The following is a 20,854-nucleotide window of genomic DNA, read 5'->3' as shown; positions in this document are numbered from 1 at the left end:
ACTTTTTCCAAGGGGACATCCTCGGACAACAATGCCGTCGGTTATGCCCTCGTTGCCTTGGTTCTTCCATATTTAGAAAAGTAGAGAAGTGCCTCGTTACCTTGTTCTCAATTTCAATAAAGAACCGTCAAGAAACGAGAACAGTCAAGAAAGAATTCAATGGCGTTCTCGCGATGATGCTAGGCCGCTGTTCCAAGACACGTGATTTGGGCGAGGTCGACGTTATGGTAATCTCCGAGAGTCCGACCGTCGTTAATAGTCTGTCGCTAGAGAAGAGAAAATGGTACTGAATGGGGGTAGAGGAATACGAGTATTTTGATTTTTTCCCTTTCTCCTGTTTTTTCTTGGCTATTAAGGGTCTGCATGGTAAAAAGTGTTTCTGTTCCCCGGGAACACAAATTTTTATTTTTTTGTTCATGGGAAAAAAGATGAACGAAACACGTTTGTTTGCGTTTTTGTTTCAAAATTATTTTTTTTCTCAGAAACACATTTGGAACGGAAACAAAAAACAAAAAAAGTTGTTTCTTATTTCTGGAACAAAATTTAAGAACATTTTTCTCTCTCTTCCATTTTCTTCTCTCTTTTTTCTTTCTTTTTTCTTTGGCCAGTCGCCAGCCTCAACCATGGCAAGTGACCGGCCATTGAGGGCCGGCGACCGGCCGTCGAGGGCCGACGACGCCGTCGAGGGCTGGCGACCTCCGGCGACGGTGTCGAGGGCCGGCGACCTCGCCGGGCGTCGCCGGCCCCCGGCGAGGCCGAGCTCGCTCGGGCGACACCGAGCCTCGCCGGGCGCCGGCGATGGCCCGGCAATGCCAAGCCTCGCCGGCCGCTAGCGAGTTCGGCCTCGCCGGATCTAGGCGAGCTTGAGCTCGCCCGCCGAAGGCTCGGCCTCGTCGGGGCCGACGAGCCTCGCCGTGGCCGGGCGAGGCCGCCGGCCCTCGTCGGTCTGGTCGCCGACCATGGTCAAGGCCGGTGACCACCAAAAGAAGAAAAAAGGAAAAAGGAAAAATAAATAAAAAAATAAAAAAATAAGAAAGAAAATAGAAAAAGAAAATAAAAACATTAAAAAATTAAAAGAAATAAAAAGAATTATACAAATTTACCAAACGTGTTTCTATTCTTTTTATATTTTTGGAACAAATTTACCAAACGCGTTATTTTGTTCAAAAATTGTTTCCCGAAGCAAAATATTTTTTTATATTTATGTTCCCAAAAACAAATTTTAAACGAGATGTTACCAAACGCACCCTAAAATGCGTAATTATAATGGTGGGAATGACTACTCACTGGGCATTAGCAAAACCTTTTCCTTATCTTTAATCTGGGCCAATGACATGATTAACTTCCATATTCGACTCATCTATTCAAAACAAGGGTCTAAAATTGATTAATATAAGACCACCAAAAGGACTTTAAACCCGCAATGGAATTGACCAGTGATAAAAGCAGTTTCATGCTTTTGGAACTTATGATTGAGGATAGTTTCATCCAAATAATCCGTTAGTCACGGATAAAAATAGGGACTATTGTCGGTGAGAGAGCAGAATGCCAGAAAAGGGAAGAGGGTAAATAATATGCAGAAACCAAGGAACATATGAAAATTTGTATTTCAATAATCACACAAAACTTTTACATATAGGGAAAATTATTTTTAAATAAAGTCTCAAACCTTTTGTAATTTTACCAATTCAATTTTAAATTTATTTTTTTATCAATTTAGTGCGTGGCGTTTATGCTTGGACCAAATTTGGCTAAATAGATCGGGTTACCATTATTACAAAAGGTTTAAAATTAAATTGATCAAAAAATGTTTAAAATTGAATTGGTAAATTATAAAAGATCTACAATTTTTTGATAAATTTCCCTTTATATATACACTCAGAAAAAATATCAAGTAATTAATTTTGATAAAAGAATCGGTAATCATTTGTGAGGATAACATTTGAATCAATCTTGATTGCATATTATGCATATATTGTGTTTGCGCTCTGATTTAAACGCGACCTGGAGATAAACGTTTGAATAAAGCTCGGATTGCTTATTATGTAGACATTTTTTATTGTATTCCGATTGAGTGCAAGCCCAACCATCTGGCGGTGGGTCAACGGTTAATCCCAAACCTCTCAATCAGTAGAAAGACTGGTCATTTCGTGAGCGAACTCTGCACGACCGTGCCATGTATGTATGATGCGAAATCCCACGTGTCCCATGCTACAAGAGGAGGCAGACATGCAAACTGCCACGTGGCGTTCGACGAAGCCCGCACTTCGAGTCCCTCGACACCACGATCTCAAACCGTCCGACATTATCCCGAGCGAGAGAAGAAGAAGACGATCGAGAAATAGAACGAGAAGAGAGATGGCGAAGGAAGGAGATGGAGATTGGAGGAAAATGGCGGACACCCACAAGATGAGCCCGGAAGAAGTGAGGGCCGCCGGAGTCGAGGCGTCAAAGCGGCCGCCCGGGCACGGGCCCGGCAAGGTCCTGCACCAGCGGCGCGGCCTGCCCTACAGCTTCCCTGCCATGGCCATCGCCGGCTTGCTCATAACTGGGGCCGTCGGCTACTTCACGCTCTACGTGTTGAAGAAGCCCGAGGCCGATGCCACGGACGTCGCCAAGGTGGCCACCGGCGTTGCTGGGCCGGAAGACACTCGCCCAAGGAAGTAGCCGGCACCTCTTTATTTTCAGATTCTTTTGGTTTATCTTCTTATCAAGAGGTTGTATCGAAAGTTAAGGATCTCCGGCAATGCTCGCCTACTAACCTGTTTATGCCGGCACAACTGTTTATGAGTTTACTTGGGAGGTGAACGTTTTGTTGAACATCATCTCTGCTCTATATATTAAAATGGAGGACTTGAACTAGTTCTATTTTCTGACGTTTGATTTTCTGTACGTTTGAGTCAATGAACATTGATGTCGATCACATCTTTACATAAGATTTGTATACGGTGAAGTCTTTTATATGATTTTCACTTATATAGCTGCGAAGTTTATAATAGTTGGCTCTTAAGGTCCACATTTTTAATGTGACCAATGACACCATATATTACAGGTTAACACCACGAAGTTAACCACGAAAAATTCAGAGTACATCCGTGACTAATTTATTTCAAATTAATTTTTTTATTATTAAAAATCTCAAATTAATATATTTGTAATATATTTACCTCAAATTAATTTTGTGATCATCCAAAATCTCAATCAAAAATTCAAATAGATATATTTATGATAAATTTACTTTTCATTAATTTACATTAAATTTTATTAATATCACAATAAATTATAAATCGGTATATTTGGTATATCTATCAACTATCACATCATCCAATTCAACAATTTAACAGTAAAATTTAATAGAAACTAATAAATGATAAATTTACCAATTCAACAATTTAACAATAAAATTTAATCAAATTAATAAATGATAAATTTACTATTGAGTTTTTTCGTGATATTAACATTATATTATAAGAAAAAAAAGACAAACAGTCTATGAAATTTGGTTTAAAACGAGATATGGTTCTTGAAATTTCAATATAATGCCTGAAATTTGATCATTTATGCAATGCTACCCATACATTTTTAATTTATTTAATGCAGTTCATGAACTTTGGTGTAATGTTCAATAAAGTCTCTAGATTTTTAAATATTTTGATAATGTGCGAGGACTAGTTGAACATTCATCAATAGCTTAGTAATCCAATTGAACAAGTTAAAAGTTTAGGGATAACACACATTGAGTCAAAATTCATGAATCACGTCATACAAATGAAAAGTTTAATGATGATATTATATATCCGATCAAAGGTAAGAGACTATTTATTCTATTATCCCTATATTTTACCGGGACCCTCTTGTCGTTGGGCTTATCACGGTCCACCTTTCATTGAAACAACAGGAATTTGTACCAGAAAGCCCATTCTCAAGCCCACGAGCATTTTCCGCTGCCCTTTTTCTCGTTCGACATGCCCTCGTCACCCTAGCGTAATCTCCTCGGTAGATGAATGCAAGCCTCGCTCTCGAACAGGTCGAGTCGAAACAACCTCAAAACCCCAACCTTTCCTGTCCTAAAGCCCTAAATTTTACAGAGCGAGATTTTGGCGATTGCGGGAGAGAGAATTCGCTCGGATACCGCGATGGAAGGAGGCCCGACCGAGAGCATGGTGCCGGAACCGGTGCTCGATTCGGCGAAGACGACGCTGCGCAACGTGGAGGCGCTGCGGAGCCAGTTCCTGGAGTTCCTCTCCCTCGCCGACCCCGACGTCCTCGCCGAAATGCCGCCTCTCCATCGCGCCCGCGCCCTGCTCGTGCTCGCCAAGGCCGCTTCCACTCTCTTGGCCGGTAACTCCCGCCGCATTCCCCGGCCTTCGCCCTTGTGTATTTTTTGACGATGAAATTTGGGTTCTGGGTCTTGATTTTAGGCCGCGCATTTCGCTGTTTTTGGGTTTTCTTGATAGCTGATATGACTCGGTATTTTGTGTGTGATTACAGTGAGGTTGAGGTGTAATGGCGTCGACCCGGATGACCATCCTATCAAATCCGAGCTTGTAAGTGATAAAAGATTCGATTTTGATTCCTTGTAGATGTCAGTTGCGGCATATTCTCTGCTTAGTGGATTACATTTGGCGGGCAGAATGAGCTTTATTTATGCTTGACTCTGGCCTCGGCTTGAACTTGATTGTGTGGAGCAGTTCCTTTCGAGTGCTGGCTTAATTTGTGTGATTCTGTTTCAACATTTGTAGGAGAGGCTAAGCTTGTACGAAGGCAAACTCGAGCGGCTAGTGGATTTGAGTAAAGGTACTCACTAAGTCTCCGTATTACTGGGATTTCATTCTTCAGTTGAGGCGATCGTGCCTAATCTGATTTTATGTAACCTTTATACATGTATTTAAGCGTCTAGTCCATATACTTTTGGTTTCCCATTTAAGTCTTTTAACTGATGTTGAGTGACATTATCGCTAGTAATAAGTATCTGCCAGGGCATGCTCCCCATAATCATCTTCTAGTATTCTGTATTGGAGTGAAGAAAAGAACATATGCAAATAGCGAATTCCATGGAAAACAACACCAGAAATCCTCCCATCAGCCTGGCAGCTATTTGACAAACGCAAGATCTACGGGAAATCTCAATAGGCACACACTGAAGTTAATGAGTGAAAGCTTTTCATTTCCACAGGAAGTTTGCTATTCTCTTCCCAAAGAGCATTACAGCCTTAGATTTGCCAGAGAAGCACTCAGCCATAGCACAAATACTCAATTGATGGTGATTTATATTGATAATATTTCTTCATTCATCACGACATAGTCGAATGACAGATACCATGCTGACGTTGGTTGAATAATTGTGATGATATATTTCCTTTTATGGTCTGAATCTGATCCTTGGGATCAGGATGAAGAAAAGAAAGAGAGATCAGCTTTTTGAAAGGGAGAATCCATCGCGAACCCTTTCTATCCCCTTAAGAAGAATTTGTGCTAGAAAGCTCCTGGTTAAGTTAATTGTGAGTTAAAACTCAGGCTTATGACCCCCATTGCCAACTCCATTCTTGTTCAATCCTGCCATTAGTACTTCCAAGGAAGTCAGATGTTAAATAATTAGTCATGGCAAAGCTTTACATTACATCAGAACTTTATTTTTGTCGCAAAAATTTGTTGTGAGATGGGAATCATGATCAGAATTGTTTGAAATGGTGAAAATCCTTGGTGTTGTCTGCTGCTTTTGATTGTTATGCTGTATGATTCACAGAAAATTTGACTTAAGAGTTTGGGGCATCTGGTTTTTTAGTTTTATCCTTATTGCTGTATCATTTTCTGACGATGTACTTGTATCCTTGTTTCTCTCCCTGAAGCTCCACTTCGGCCTTCTACTACATTGAATCTCCAAGCAACCACTCGCTTCATCGAGCATTCTTTGCCTGATCTCACCCCAGGTATGCCTTCAATCACTTTCTTCATAGGACATTGATTGTTGACTGCAGATCCCAGTAGGTTTCATGGAGAGGTTTCTATTGCAGACCAGAGGCAGAGCATGAGGGGACTAAGTAGAGGAGGGGGGCCAAAGCTGAAGAAGAGCTATGAGAGGAAGAGGAAGTATCAGTCTTCCGGGCTCCACTCTGTTCAAGCTACTGCCAAGGAATTCCTGGAGAAAGCTGCGCAGGAGCTTCTTGGTAGCAATAGAACTGGTTTTAAGGGACCTCTGATCGACGATTCAGATGAGGAAAACGGCCATGACAAGGTCATCAAGGGATTGGTGGAGATTTCATCGGATGAAGATTGATTTTGTTGCGCAGGCCCTTTGCTTGCTCCAGTCTGTAGCTACCGCCAAGGAATTCCTGGAGAAAGCTGCGCAGGAGCTTCTTGGTAGCAATATAACTGGTGGAGATTTCATCGGATGAAGATTGATTTTGTTTCGCAGGCCCTTTGCTTGCTGTCTCTGTAGAGTGACGCCGTGCTATTTTTTTTGTACATTGCAATCTATATCAGAAGAGTTCTTTGGTCATTTCTGGTCTCTTTCGGCGGTCGCGTGATTCATGTCTGGGATTGCTGCCATTTGGGTAGCCCTTGCACTTTGAAATACCCCGACACATTGGGCTTTTAACGTTGTCCTTTCTTTTCTTTGGCTAAAAACCATCAGCTGAATTTTGAAGGTGGTGAATTTTGACAATGGCGAGGAGTGTGGAGTATTTGTATAAGTTACCCCCTTGTTCTCAATGAGATGACATGGGTGTACTTTCTTCTCTGTGTAGGATTAGATAGCAGATACTAGAGCATACTAAAAGTTAAAAACTGCACGAAATATATATTTTCTTCAGAAAAAAATAGAATGGATTGCTCAGGCCAATAGGAATACATGTAAAATTTTCGATGACCTGGAAATTTCCAAAGAATTAACGAATCATATTTAAACGATTGGGAAGGGAACATCACAATAATTCCATCTCATCCCCACACAGAACGGAAATCCCTTATGTATCTTCAACTCAAAACAAGCCCAAGCCGAAGACCCCGAACAACGAGCCCGCAGCCAAGGCCCAACCCATCTTGAGGCCCAACCTCGCAGCCCCACTGGTCGGAGCCACCGCCGGCACCTCGGTCTCCGCCGGAGCAGGAGCCGGAGAGCTCGCCTCGGCGGGGGCACGCCTGGGCGACAGCACGACGATGATCAGCTTCTGTCCCTTCCCACAGTGGCCGGGAGCTCCGCTGATGAAGTAGAAGGGACCGGACCTGTCCAGCTCCGCCTTGGCCTCGCCGCCCTTGTTGACGTACTGGGCGACGGGGCCGGAGGCGTTGCAGGCCAGGTAGCCGGCCCTGGTGACCTGGAGGACGGAGTCCTGGGCGGGGTCGTACTTGAAGACGAGGGCGTCGCCGATGCGGAAGCGGGCTTCTCGGCCCACGAGTTGAGAGCGTCGGCCGTCTGCGAGGAGGGGATCTTCCAGGCGCCGCCGTTGGCGGCTCCTCCCACGAGGACCTCGGCGGCTCGCGACAGGGAGGAGATGCTGCCCAGGAGCAGGAGGAGAAGGGTCAGGGAGAGAGGAGATGGAAGAGAGGTTGCAGAAGCAGCCATTGCGCAGAAAGACAGAGAGAGGAGATGCTGGTTGATGGTGGGAAGCTTTAAGGCGATGGAGTGTAGATTGAGAGTGGAATGTGCTTCTGGGGGGATATTTATAGCGTGGAGAGATGAAGCAAAGCTAGCCGTTGGGGAGAGAGAGAAGAGAGAGAGAAGCTGGCATGGAAACGGGCTGTTTGGTGGTGGGGTGAGCTTTTTCGTACGTTCTCGATGCAAGGGACAAGATTGGACAGGTGGTTCGTGGAACAAGGTGAAGGAGAAGAGAGAGGGGAAGATTCAACGGTCTAAAATGAGCTTAATGCTTGCTCCCATTTTTAGGTCGGGCCGACCCCAGGTCCGGTAAGTTAGCTTGTTAATTTTTTAGTGGGTACATGATGTATATAGAACACAATGGGCAAATACTTATAAGGAAATTTTCAAGCATCAACAGAAGTGGTGATCCCACGAATCAAAAAAGATTGCAGGATCTTCGAAATTGCACAATATTTTGATTTCAAACTCATGCGTTTCATTTATTTACGAGACATGGAAGATTTTGGTGTTTATGGAAATCTTTGAACGGCAATCTTACAAATCAAAGAAGATTGTCGGATCTTCAAAGTTACAACTGGATTACTATATTTGATCTCAAATTCACATGTTTTTTTTTATTTCCGAGACATCAAAGATTTAGGACACGTTATCGTTGATTTCCGAGACATTGAAAATTTCGGATGTATTTATAGATTTTTTAGTAGTATTTTGAAAACTTTCCCCTTTATCAATATCTTTTTCTTGATTCTATCATTTGATTTTAATTATTTGATTATTTCCTAAAAGGTGACCTCCCTATTTATAGGCGCTTAAGGTATTATAATTGGCACTTCATCATTCAATTAACATTATCTTTTGGAACCCCTTTCAAAGGGTTTCTTCTTCTAATTTTGCAGCCTTTTGCAAATGATCAAGTCAATCGCAATTCAATAGAATAATTTGAGGTTGCGTTTGGTTGAGCTGTACATTTCCTCGAAGATTTTTTTTTTGGCTCAAGGTGTTTGATTAGTGGCTTTTGGTGTAGTTTTTTTTTCGTAAAGTTAGATCTGAAGTTAGAAAGAAAAAGAAAAGGCAAAGGGAACAAGACTAAATAAAATCATGATAACACACTGAAGCAATATGACCATTTCACTGATGCCGGAGGTGGAGGAGGCGGTGCTGCCCTCGATGGCTATGGGGTCGCCAAAGAGGATCGAGCGAGGGTCGTGGGACTCGGTGGCGGCGATGGCAATGAGGGCATGGCCCATGCAAGGGTTAGGGGGCATCCTTTTTGGTGTCCTAGTAGATCTCCATGTTCTGAAAAGGTCGAATCCCGGGTATAACCATGGAACTACAAAGCACAAGCTTCGCCGCAAAACCAAGCTCGAAATTCAATTGATTGAATCAAATCGAAATCTCGGAAAGGAAGTAGATCAAGGAGGGTTCTGGGTATTCATGAGTTGGTTGCCATGAGTAAATCAAGGAAAAATCCTTGAGCTAAGTAGTATCAACACCAACTCACGACACACCACACATTGTTTTAAAAAAAATAAAGAATTTCGATATGTTGGAATACATTGTATATTAAATATATATTTTATATATACATGATAAATAAATATTTTAATTAAATTAATTTGATTAGAATTCACAAACAAATAAATGATAATAAAAGAGTTTATAATGAATTTTATACTAAAAATATTAATTCACAATATATGAATATCATTCATTATTTCAATTTGACAAATTTTACTCAATTCTAATAATCCATAAAACTTTGAGAAAAAAACAATCCAAATTCTAAACTCGAGTATCAAAGCACGTCAAAAGAAAATAAAAAACAAATTTGAGAGATAAATTGTGTATCGAGAGAAGTGAGAGTTAGGAGATAAGAGAATATTAAAAAAAAAAAAATTCGTCATTTATTATTTATTATTTATTAAATATTTATATTTTGAGCACTTATTTACTGATTTTTTTTTTAAATTAACCCTACATTGGAACTTTGAACTCATATACCAAAATTCCCGACTCGCGTAGGAGAATTGATTAGGTGTTGAATTTTTCGACACATATTAATCAAATGTTGGAGAATATTGACAATGTATCAGAGTATCCGGCATGACAAGAAGGATCCCAAAGAGTATTAGTGCTTCTTAGCCGATGAGTTGATTGTTGATATTGGCAACTAAGGCCTATTGATTTGAGGAGAATAATGTCGGTGATGGTGGGTTCTGGGGGTACTCGCGAGAGAGGGTATAGGAATTGGAGAAAATATTGGCTGCAGCTCTGACTCCAGCGTGTCTTCCTCCGAGTCCATTCACCGGGCGACACGTGTCGCCCGGCAGCCACGCTGGAGTCCGAGCGCATTCCTTTTATTTTCGGTAAAATAATCTTCTTTCTCTCTCCTCTAGCGCCTGTACGCTAGCCCTGCGCTCTCTCTCTCCTCTGCAGAGTCTGCACGCATTTATTGTATTCTCTTTCCTCTTCCCTCGTTCTTTCCTCCCGAGTAGAAGAAAAGCCATTCCAAGCGAGCGAAGCTTTTAAATTTTGAATCTCTGGCTTCGCTTTCGTTTGCGTTCCCTCCTGTTCGCTCTCTCCCGTGGTCGCTCGCTTTCTGCTCCGGCACTCGTTTGGGTGTCACGTTCTTTGCTCCGGCACTCGCTCAGTGCCCGACCATGCACGTCCGGTTCCGCTCGTTCTCCTCCGCCAGTTCTTCCAACTCCTTCATCGCCTCGACAATCGAGTGCTCGGCTGCGAGCTCCTTCACCGGCTTCAAGACGCAACCCTCTCGAAGGACGACTTCAGGGTCGGGATCCGGTCGACGCCATTCTTCTCGTTGCTGACGCACCACGCTTGGATGAGCCGGAGGAGCGTGTGGTTCGAGGTGAGGCCGGAAGCCCTCGGCAGCGGCTGGTTAGGCAAGTGGCGGCCGCGCCGTTGCTGGAGGACTTGGACAGCCACTTCTCGGTGCTCTCGCGCTCGTAGGTTATGCCCGTCAAGATCGACACGGGGGCCCTCATGATCTGCAGGGATATTGTACAAAGGAAGTACCGAGGGATCTCGACGTCGCGGCCCTCCATGAATCGATGTGGCGACTCTCAGATTGAAGAGGGGGAGAGAATGTCTTGAAGTTGAAGTTGTTCTGTATATTTTATCAAGATAGAGTTAATTATACGTGACATTCTTTTGGCGTCTGTACAGAGAGTGGAGTCATCCTGTTCAAATTTTTCATTTGGGGTGGATGGAGTTGCTCTTTTTGGGGGCTGCGTATTCCTTCACACTCTCCTGTCTTACTATTGCGGTTTCTTTTCTTGTTACTTTCTTTTGTCCGTGTAATTCTTTGTATGTCGTTGAATATGTAAACATATAGAAGTCCAAGAACTCCATTTGTGAACTAAATACAACATGCTCGAAAACTTTTGTTGTAAGCATATCGGCTGGAGTATTTTCTTCGTGCCCGTCTTCTCAGGAAATAGTTGTATCTTGCAAGTTTTGTGCCTACAGTCAAGTAACCTGTAGTAATCTTGATGTTTTTACTGGCTGTTCTTATGGTTGAGTTCATTGTGAGGGCTAATAATATCCTGGCACAATTCAATTCAAGCGAGAATAGTGCTTTTTTTTTTTATTTGTATCTTATGTTGGATTTAGTTCATCAATGATGAGGTTGAGTTTTGTTTGCACCAGCCTACCATACAGTGTACCTGTGTTGAAGTCTTCATTCCACAATCTCTTCATTTTAAGGAATATGAAATCCAAACGAGAATCTCTTGAATTCTTTTGGGCAAGAAAAGAATTGCCAATCAAAGCAAAATCGAATTTTTGTTTCTGTCTATGGTAAGAAAATCAAACTTTTAATTGCAACTACTAATCAGTATTAGGAATTGGTAAAAAAGGAGCCAAAAATGCGAAACCAGAACGTTGAACTCTACGAGAAAAGGCAAAGCCAATTGTAACAAGCAAAACAAGGATGCGATTTTCCTGCAGTTTCAATCCCGACCCAAAAGAAAATAAAAAATCCCTAAAACAATCAAACAGGACTTGAAAGTTCCAGAAAAGAACGTAAAACACTCTCCAATCAAAACCTGAACCCACAAGATTTGCCTAGTTAAACTTTTTGCAAGCCACAACTTGCAGTTCATGATATTTGAACATACCGCCATATAATTAACTCCATCTTTAGAAAATATACAGAACAACTTCAACTTCAAGACATTCTCTCCCTCTCTTCAATCTGAGAGTCGCCACATCGATTCATGGAGGGCCGCAACGTCGAGATCCCTCGGTACTTCCTTTGTCCAATATCCTTGCAGATCATGAGGGACCCCGTGTCGACCGTGACGGGCATAACCTACGAGCGCGAGAGCATCGAGAAGTGGTTGTCCAAGTCCTCCAGCAGTGGCGCGGCCGCCACATGCCCAACTAGCCACTGGCGAGGGCCTCCGGCCTCACCTTGAACCACATGCTCCTCCGGCTCATCCAGGGGTGGTGCGTCAACAACACGAAGAACGGCGTTGACCGGATCCCGACCCTGAAGTCGTCCTTCAAGAGGGTTGCATCTTGAAGCTGGTGAAGGAGCTTACAGCTGAGCACTCGATTGTCGAGGCAATGAAGGAGTTGGAAGAACTGGCGGAGGAGAACGAGCGGAACCGAGTGTGCATGGTCAGGCACTGAGCGAGCGCCGGAGCAAAGAGTGAAGAAGTGACACCCAAGCGAGTGCTGGAGTAGAAAGTGAGTGACCACGGGAGAGAGCGAACAGGAGGGAACGCAAACGAAAGCGAAGCCAGAGATTCAAAATTTAAAAGCTTCGCTCGCTTGGAATGGCTTTTCTTCTACTCGGGAGGAAAGAACGAGGGAAGAGGAAAGAGAATACAATAAATGCGTGCAGACTCTGCAGAGGAGAGAGAGAGCGCAGGGCTAGCGTACAGGCGCTAGAGGAGAGAGAAAGAAGATTATTTTACCGAAAATAAAAGGAATGCGCTCGGACTCCAGCGTGGCTGCCGGGCGACACGTGTCGCCCGGTGAATGGACTCGGAGGAAGACACGCTGGAGTCAGAGCTGCAGCCAATATTTTCTCATTGGAATTGGACCAAGTTGGGACCGTACAACAGAAAAAGTGAGGGCAAGACTGGAATATAAAAATTTTAGTGGGGGCAATTTTGGAAAGAAAAAGAGTTCATTAAACCCCTAAAAGTTGCCTTCCAAAAATATTGAAACTCAAAATAGATCTCCAAAGTGGTCTGAAAATAAATTTACCAAATTTCTGAACTCTTTTCAAAGAAGCCTAAAGTCTTTTAAGGAAGTCGAATCAAATGCATATAAATTTGAAATTCCACGGATCTGATGGGTAATTTGTAGGAAATGACGTAACATTCTTTTCATTCACTTCAACAGTCTTTCGGATTACGTCAAAAAAAAAAAAGGTCTTTCAGATTCGATCTTGACCATCGAAATTAGCATTAGACAATTATGAGTTTCCGTGGCCGGCCCACCGTGTGTCAGAGTAGGAATGTCGAGATCTGGAATGCGCTCATTTCGCTTGCGATGCGTATAACTTAGGGCACGTTTGGTAACGATTCTGTTCCGGGGAGCTAATTCTGATCAAAACTAATTCTTTTTAATTCTGTTCCCGGGAACTGATTCTAAACATTTTAAGCCGTTTGGTAACTGTCCAAAATTTCTTATTCTGGAATAGAATTGCATTTAGTACCGTGTTCATTAATTCTATTCCAAATCAATTTTTTTAATTTTTAAATATTTTTTTACTTTTTTTTCCTTTATTTTCTTTTCTTTTTTTTCATATTTTCATTTTTTTCTTTTCTTTTCTTTTTTTCCTTTTTTCTTTTCTTTTCTCATCTTCTTCTTCTTCTTCTGGCCTCGGCGACTTCACCGGAGCGTTGCCGCCCTCGGCGAGGCGGCCCTCGTCGGCGAGCCCGCCTCAGCCTGCAGCGGCGAGGCTCGCCTCCCGCCGGTGGGCCAGCCGACCTCGTCGGGGTTGGGCGAGGCTCTGCGCCACCGGCGGGCCGGGCGAGCCTCACCGCCACCAAAGGGGGGGCGTCGCGAGGCTCGCCCGGCCTCGCCCACCCCGGCGAGGCAAGCTCTCCGCGAGCTCGCCGGCCGGGCAAGCTCTGGCGAGCTCGTCGGACCTCGCCCTAGTCGCGAGCCTCCGGCGAGCTCGCCGACCGACGGCCGACGGCGGCGGCGAACGACGGTGGCGGACAACGGTGGCGGGCCGCGAGATGGCCGAAGGGAAGAAGAAAATTTATTGATTTTGATTCTCAAATCGTTCCCTGAACAAAGAATCAACTTTTTTTTTTTTTTTGTTCTTAATTCTATTCCCAATTTGTTTCCGAAACAAAATTTTACCAAACGCGATTCTAGGCGAAACCGATTCCTAACAAAGAATCAGAATTTGGCCTTTGGATGGTTACCAAACAGGGCCTTAGAAAACGAGTAAAAATCGTATGCGGATCTAAACCCAATTGTTTTATACCAAGGGAAAGTGGGCCTCCACTCACCTCGTCTTTTCCGCGATGTGATTGAACAACAGTCCTTATGAAAGGCTCGTCCAATGGCAATGATATGAGGACAGCAACTGTGCACTCGCTTCCTAACTTTGTTGGACACCCTTAATAATAATTGATTGGGGCGATTAATTTTAAGATGGATCAAATTTCATCCTGAAATTAAGAACTGGATCTAGCAGGGTTGATTCCCTTATTATGGAACCGAAAATTGACTCACGTCCCCTTGGAATCGACAATGTTTTCTTTCTTTCTTTTTTTGGTCTCCTCTCTTCTTCGTTTTATGTTGTTTGAATACAAAATGATAATGGACGAACAACACACATATAAACTTGTGGTTGCATCACAAGGATATGAAAATTTGGCTTCACAAAAACTCTCTAAGGCTGACCTCAAATATAAATTTAAATTATATATATGAAATTAATCTCAACTAAACTTTGAGTTAGTTCTATCAGTTCAATCCGGATCCTTAGATTAGGAATGGGATTGACTCCTAAAAGAACTACTTAAAATAGGCCAATTCGATCCGATCCCTTTGGTTCAACCCGAATCAATGCTCACCACTTTCTTATGAGTTGCAAAATTAAGAATGGTTCACCTCATGTCCATTACCATGTTGATCCATCGGCATCTCTTGTGTATTATGTGATGGATGTATATATTTAGTTAATGTTACAAGCCTTCCAGGATTTGCCTAGATCAATCGGAGTCTGTAAGCTTTCGTGTTAAAATGGAATACTTTTGTAATTTGTCATTTTTTTTTCACGGGTCAATTTATACCATATAATCAAATAATTATTGTAATTTCAATGAAAAAAAAAATAAGTAAGAAGAAAAAGAAGAAGAAATTTCACCATTTGGGGCCTCCCTTTGCTTGCATTCCACACAAACTCGACGCTTATAATCGCCGAACGCCAATAAAAACTCCTCTAGATCTTAACAGTGGAACTTGCATTTTGGAAATGCCGAATGCTCAAAAAGCACCTTAAGAGCTGCATTAGTGCATTGAGCTTTTAGTATTGAGAATGGTGATATTTGGCCAATGAGTTTTAAACAATGACCCCCAAATACAAAAATATATTCTCCAACGGTTTGGGACCAAAGCCGTTGACCGTTGGGAAAACTGAACCAAACGGCCCTCGTCCCCCTCCCCTTCCCATTCCTTCTCCAATCTCACTGTTCCTGTCTCTTCCTCTCTCGCTCGCGCTCTCCATGGATCCGCTGAGGAGATCTCTCTCCCTCCGATCCCTGATCCTCCTCCTCTTCTTCCTCCTGATCCATGGCGCCCGCTCCTTCTACCTCCCCGGCGTCGCCCCCGAGGACTTCGAGAAGGTCAGTTCCCCCCTTCTGCCTCTCGCATCTGCTTGCTCTCGCTCCCTCCCCTCCTAGTCCCGTCCGCCCTGGATGCGATGTGATTTTAGGTTTTCGGATGCACGTCGATTCGCGAGTGGTGCGCGTGCGTGTCTGGTGTCGATTCGCGACTTCGGCCCGCGCCTGCGATCGCGTCGCGGTTGGGATCTGGCTTTTGATTCGCGGTCGGCAGGGGAGCTGAGGTGGTGGTGCTGAGAGCGCTGGGGATTTTTTTGGTTCTCCGTGTGGAGTGGTGACGCGATGGTTTGTCATTTGCGTGTGGAAATGCGAAGCGGTGCTCGATTCGATTTTCCTGATTCTTCTTTTTCGGCTGCCGACGCTCTCTATGGAAGGGATTCGGCAGTAGAGAGATTGCTGCCTTCGAGGGAAATCTGAAATGACGTCGCGCAGGTGTCTTGAGCGATACAGAGCCTCCGGGATTAAGCTGTGGAAATGGCTGTTCGCTTCAGGAGAATTTCCAATTCCTGATTTTTAGGTCACTGCTGCTGAGCTCTGGACTTACTTGGTGTTTTTTTTTTTTTTTATTTATTATTTTTTTTTGGGGGTGGGGTTAGGAGTGTCGTCTTGTAGTTGTGCAGACTTAGTTGGAATCAGATATTCATTTGATTAGCTAGATTTTAGCTTTTTAGGAGCTAATTGTTGCTGGGTTTGCGTTAGAAATATGTTCTCACGAGTGTTATGGCTGTGGAATTGACTTTATACATCGTGCGAATAAGCTGTAGAATGTGATATATTTCGTTTCTTTTATGTTAGCCATATCTTATATGTTTCCATACGTATTGTAAGTCTGTATTTTTAGATCTGGCAAGTGAGGAAAGCAAGATTTGGAGATGTAGGCAACTTGGCTTTAGTTATGTAAATTTCAGCCATAGAACTTTGAGGAAATTACGATGGCATGTGGTGTTTGGCCACAAGATGATGATAGCAGTTAGTGTAAAAACTGATGTAGTTTGATTCATTTCATTCCGCTGAAAGGCTTGAGAAATACATTGCATGCACTGCCCATGGGAAGATCCACGATCAAGCTAGATTTTGTAGAAAGAAGAAACAAAGTTGAAAAGAGAATGAATGGCAAGCTTACATAAATGGCATAGGGGTTAAGAACTGCAGAATCTATTTACCTAATACTCTGTTCTTAAAACACAATGATTGCTGGTTGGAGACTTGATGTAGGAATTAATTAATTCATGAAACTTATCTCTTTGGTTCTTTGTGTTGTGATATATTTTGGATGCATGGCCAATGTATAGCAATCAAGCCATTTTAGGGGGATATTTTCATTGCCGAGCTCTCCTTCATTGTATATTAACGTGTTTTGGCAGTGCTATTTTTTTCTTCTTTTTGTAATCTGAATATTTTTTTTTGTTGTACTGCGTTATATTCCGATCTAAGTCATTTGATCAAAGATGAGCGGTGATGATATTTAATATTTAAAGTTCGCTGAAACTGTCTGTTGCCACTTGCCATGATTGTCTTGGTGTGCTGTGTATCCTTTTTCGAGCTATAAATATCTGAGCCTGTGTTATTTTGTGCTTTTTTAATTTGCATTCTGATATATGAGGGTTTTACTCGGACATAATCCCATGTTGACTTTTTGTTTATCGCTTTCTAAATTGGAGGGACATCTGCTGAAGGTCAAAGTGAACAAATTGACATCTATTAAGACGCAGCTTCCTTATTCCTTTTATTCCCTACCATTTTGCCATCCCAAAAAGATATTGGACAGTGCAGAGAATCTTGGTGAAGTACTACGTGGAGACCGTATTGAGAACTCTCTTTATGAGGTTAGTTTTCATGCCTGCAACCTTTTATCTTGAGAATGAATTTTGTGTTTTGCTAATTACGTAAACGATTTCTGCAGTTTGAGATGCGGGACCCAAAGATGTGCAAAATTCTCTGCCGTATAGTCCCCGATGCAAAGCAAACAAAGGATTTGAAAGAAAAGATTGCTGATTATTATCTGGTCAATATGTAAGGAACATGCTGAACATGCTTTTGGACCAGTCTAGCTTCTGTTATTTTCTAGAGCACATTGCTCAATTTAGTTTTCTTGATGTGCTTAATGACAGGATTCTTGACAACCTTCCCGTTGTTGTTCCCTTATGGAGATCAGAGCAGCACCCCACTCCTGTATATCAACTCGGTTTTCATGTTGGGCTTAAAAGCCAATATGCTGGGGTATGTTCTGTCATAACAGAACAAAATTCTCTCTCTCTCTCTCTCTCTCTCTCTCTCTCAACATAGCATGATAAGTTTTTCACTTTTTATGCACAGAGCAAAGAGAAGTATTTCATTTACAACCATTTGGCATTTGCTGTCAAGTTTCACAGAGATGCAGAGACCGACTTGGCCAGAGTTGTGGGTTTTGAGGTCAAACCCTTTAGGTTGGTTTTGCTTGCTTTCGAATGTTATTATTTGCTATGTCTTCCTCCCCTTCTAGCAAATACCTGACGTGTTTGGTTATGATTTTGTGAATATAGTGTTAAGCATGAATATGAAGGGACGTGGAATGAAAATACTCGTCTAACGACATGCGATCCCCATGCGAGGGACACAGTAGTTAACGCAAATTCTCTTCAAGAGGTTGAGGAGTCAAAGGAAATTATATTCACCTATGATGTGGAGTTCCTGGTGAGCTTCTTTGCTTTAATGATAACCCTTTTTTTGATATGCAGAAGAACTTTCGGTATTGATGATTTTCTTCAGTTTCTCATATATTAACCTGTAATTTTCCTGTGAATAGTCTTTCATTAGCTGAAGCACTTTTTGATAGTAATTATTTGTTTTTTCAGTTACCTTCAAATAAATCTGCCAGACGAGAGTTGTCTATTTCCTGACTCATGTCTCATTATATGTCTCATTATATCAATTCCTCTCTCCTTCATTTATCTTGCAGGAGAGCGATGTAAAGTGGGCTTCTCGGTGGGATACCTATCTTTTGATGAGTGATGACCAGATTCACTGGTTTTCAATTGTTAATTCTCTGATGATTGTCCTATTTCTCTCTGGAATGGTGGCTATGATAATGCTGCGGCCACTTTATCGCGATATTTCCAAGTACAACGAGCTTGAGACTCAGGAAGAAGCCCAGGAAGAGACTGGATGGAAGCTGGTCCATGGTGATGTTTTCAGACCCCCTTCCAACTCAGATCTGCTGTGTATCTATGTAGGAACAGGTGTTCAGTTTTTTTGCATGGTTCTGGTAACAATGATCTTTGCCATCCTCGGGTTCCTCTCCCCTTCAAACCAGGGTGGTCTCATGACAGCCATGCTCTTACTTTGGGTGTTCATGGGCCTCTTTGCTGGATACGCATCTTCTCGTTTGTACAAAATGTTCAAAGGGACTGAGTGGAAGAAAATGGCAGTGCGGACTGCAATTGTGTTCCCTGCAATCGTCTTTGCCATTTTCTTCGTCTTGAATGCGCTCTTATGGGGCCAGAAGTCTTCTGGGGCAGTGCCGTTTGGTACCATGTTTGCTTTGGTATTCTTGTGGTTTGGAATTTCAGTCCCACTTGTTTTTGTGGGTGCCTACATTGGATTCAAGAAGCCAGCGATTGAGGATCCAGTCAAAACAAATAAAATTCCCAGGCAGATCCCAGAGCAGGCTTGGTACATGAATCCGGCCTTCTCAATCTTGATTGGTGGAATCCTTCCATTTGGAGCTGTCTTCATCGAACTCTTCTTCATCCTTACTTCAATCTGGCTGAACCAGTTCTACAACGTCTTCGGTTTCCTCTTCCTGGTCTTCATTATCTTGATCGTCACTTGTGCTGAAATTACGATTGTGCTCTGCTATTTCCAGTTGTGCCGTGAGGACTATCTTTGGTGGTGGAGATCTTACCTCACAGCTGGATCCTCGGCCTTGTACCTTTTCCTCTATGCCACGTTTTACTTCTTCACAAAGCTCGAGATCACGAAGCTAGTTTCTGGGGCATTGTACTTCGGCTACATGCTGATTGTTTCCTATGCATTTTTTGTGCTGACCGGAACCATTGGCTTCTATGCTTGCTTCTGGTTCACTAGGCTCATTTACTCGTCAGTGAAGATTAACTGATCGATGCAATTGAGTATGTGCACCGGTTAGCTTCTTCCCTTCAAAGAATGAAAACAATGTGACTGTTCCGATCTCGGTGGCTCGTGACAAGGAGGAGATGCTGCCCAGGAGCAGGAGGAGAAGGGTCAGGGGGAGAGGAGATGGAAGAGAGGTTGCAGAAGCAGCCATTGCAGAGAGAGAGAGAGAGAGGGAGAAGATGCCGGTTGATGGTGGGAAGCTTGAAGGCCATGGGGTGTTGGGCTTTCTTGCGAGTTTACTGTGCGTATGGGGGGATATATATAGTGTGGAGAGATGAGAAGCAAAGCTAGCCGTTGGGGAGAGAGAGAGGGAAGCTGGCATGGAAACGGGCTGTTTGGCGGTGGGTGAGCTTTTTCTGTACGTTCTCAAGGCAAGGGCCAAGATTGGACAGGTGGTGTCGTGGAACAAGGTGAAGAAGAAGAGAAGGGGGAAGATACAGCGGTCTAACGTGCGCTGATGCTTGCTCGCATTTTTATGTCGGCTCGGGTAGGGCCGGGTAAGTTAGCTTGTTAATTTTATTGTGGGTACATCATGTAGAACAATGTGGAAATACTTATATGGAAATGTTCGAGCGTCAAAAAAAGCTGGTGATTTCACAAATCAAAAAAGAACGCATGATCTTCAAAGTTATAAATGTGATACGATGATATTTGATTTCAAATTCATGCGATTCCATTTATTTATGAGACATCAAAGATTTTGGACGCGTTTATGAAAATCTTCGAGCAAGTGGTTCCACATATGAAAGAAGATTGTAGGATCTTCAAAGTTATAAATGGACAAGTGGGTTACGATATTTAATTTCAAATTCACACGTTTTCCTTGATTTTCGAGACATCAAAGATTTATGATGCGTTTTTATTGATTTCTAAGACGTCAAAGATTTCAGATTTCAGTCACCAAAAAAAAAAAAAAAAGATTTCAGATTTCGGATGTATTTTACAAATTTTCTAGTAGTATTTGAAAATTTTCCCCTTTATCAATATATATATATATTATTTTTTAAATGACGACTTTTCTATAAATAGGCGTTTAGTATACTATAATTGGCGCTTCATCATTCAATTAACATCATATTTTCGAACCCCTTTCAATAGGTTTCTTCTTCAATTTTGCAGCTTTTTGCAATCCATCAAGTCAATCGCAATTCAATAGAATAATCTGAGGCTGCGTTCGGTCGAGCTGTGCATTTCCTTGAAGATTTTTATGGCTCAAGGTGTTTGATTAGTGGCTTTTGGCGTAGCTTTTTTCGCAAGGTTAGATCTGAAGTTAGAAAGAAAAAGAAAAGGCAAAAGGGAACTA

At 42.6% G+C, this 20,854-nt stretch overlaps 4 protein-coding genes across 4 annotated transcripts; 3 read left to right on the top strand and 1 right to left on the bottom strand.

Moving 5' to 3' along the window:
- The first annotated feature begins 2,358 nt into the window (after positions 1 to 2,358).
- On the top strand, positions 2,359 to 2,667 carry LOC104431242. Its single transcript, XM_010043908.2, has one exon. The coding sequence runs from the start codon at positions 2,359 to 2,361 to the stop codon at positions 2,665 to 2,667; it is 309 nt and encodes a 102-aa protein (XP_010042210.2).
- A 1,317-nt stretch (positions 2,668 to 3,984) lies between these two features.
- LOC104437564 (nuclear nucleic acid-binding protein C1D) lies at positions 3,985 to 6,499 on the top strand. Its single transcript, XM_039310370.1, has 5 exons — positions 3,985 to 4,341; positions 4,492 to 4,547; positions 4,743 to 4,797; positions 5,850 to 5,930; positions 6,015 to 6,499. The coding sequence occupies exons 1-5, from the start codon at positions 4,137 to 4,139 to the stop codon at positions 6,275 to 6,277; spliced, it is 660 nt and encodes a 219-aa protein (XP_039166304.1). The 5' UTR covers positions 3,985 to 4,136; the 3' UTR covers positions 6,278 to 6,499.
- Positions 6,500 to 6,779: 280 nt separating this feature from the next.
- On the bottom strand, positions 6,780 to 7,625 carry LOC104439761 (early nodulin-like protein 1). Its single transcript, XM_018870199.2, is given in 2 exon segments — positions 6,780 to 7,384; positions 7,387 to 7,625. Coding segments are annotated over 2 exon segments (582 nt in total). The 5' UTR covers positions 7,565 to 7,625; the 3' UTR covers positions 6,780 to 6,980.
- A 7,656-nt stretch (positions 7,626 to 15,281) lies between these two features.
- LOC120291189 (transmembrane 9 superfamily member 8-like) lies at positions 15,282 to 20,146 on the top strand. Its single transcript, XM_039308231.1, has 7 exons — positions 15,282 to 15,441; positions 17,100 to 17,264; positions 17,342 to 17,451; positions 17,550 to 17,658; positions 17,755 to 17,864; positions 17,961 to 18,111; positions 18,377 to 20,146. Exons 1-7 carry the CDS (start codon positions 15,322 to 15,324, stop codon positions 19,532 to 19,534), a joined length of 1,923 nt encoding a protein of 640 aa, XP_039164165.1. The 5' UTR covers positions 15,282 to 15,321; the 3' UTR covers positions 19,535 to 20,146.
- Positions 20,147 to 20,854: the final 708 nt, after the last annotated feature.

This window comes from Eucalyptus grandis, chromosome 3, assembly GCF_016545825.1.
Source record: "Eucalyptus grandis isolate ANBG69807.140 chromosome 3, ASM1654582v1, whole genome shotgun sequence".
Taxonomy (NCBI): Eukaryota; Viridiplantae; Streptophyta; class Magnoliopsida; order Myrtales; family Myrtaceae; genus Eucalyptus; species Eucalyptus grandis.
Note: the sequence above shows the minus strand (reverse complement) of the source record. Positions and strands in the feature narration are given on the sequence as shown.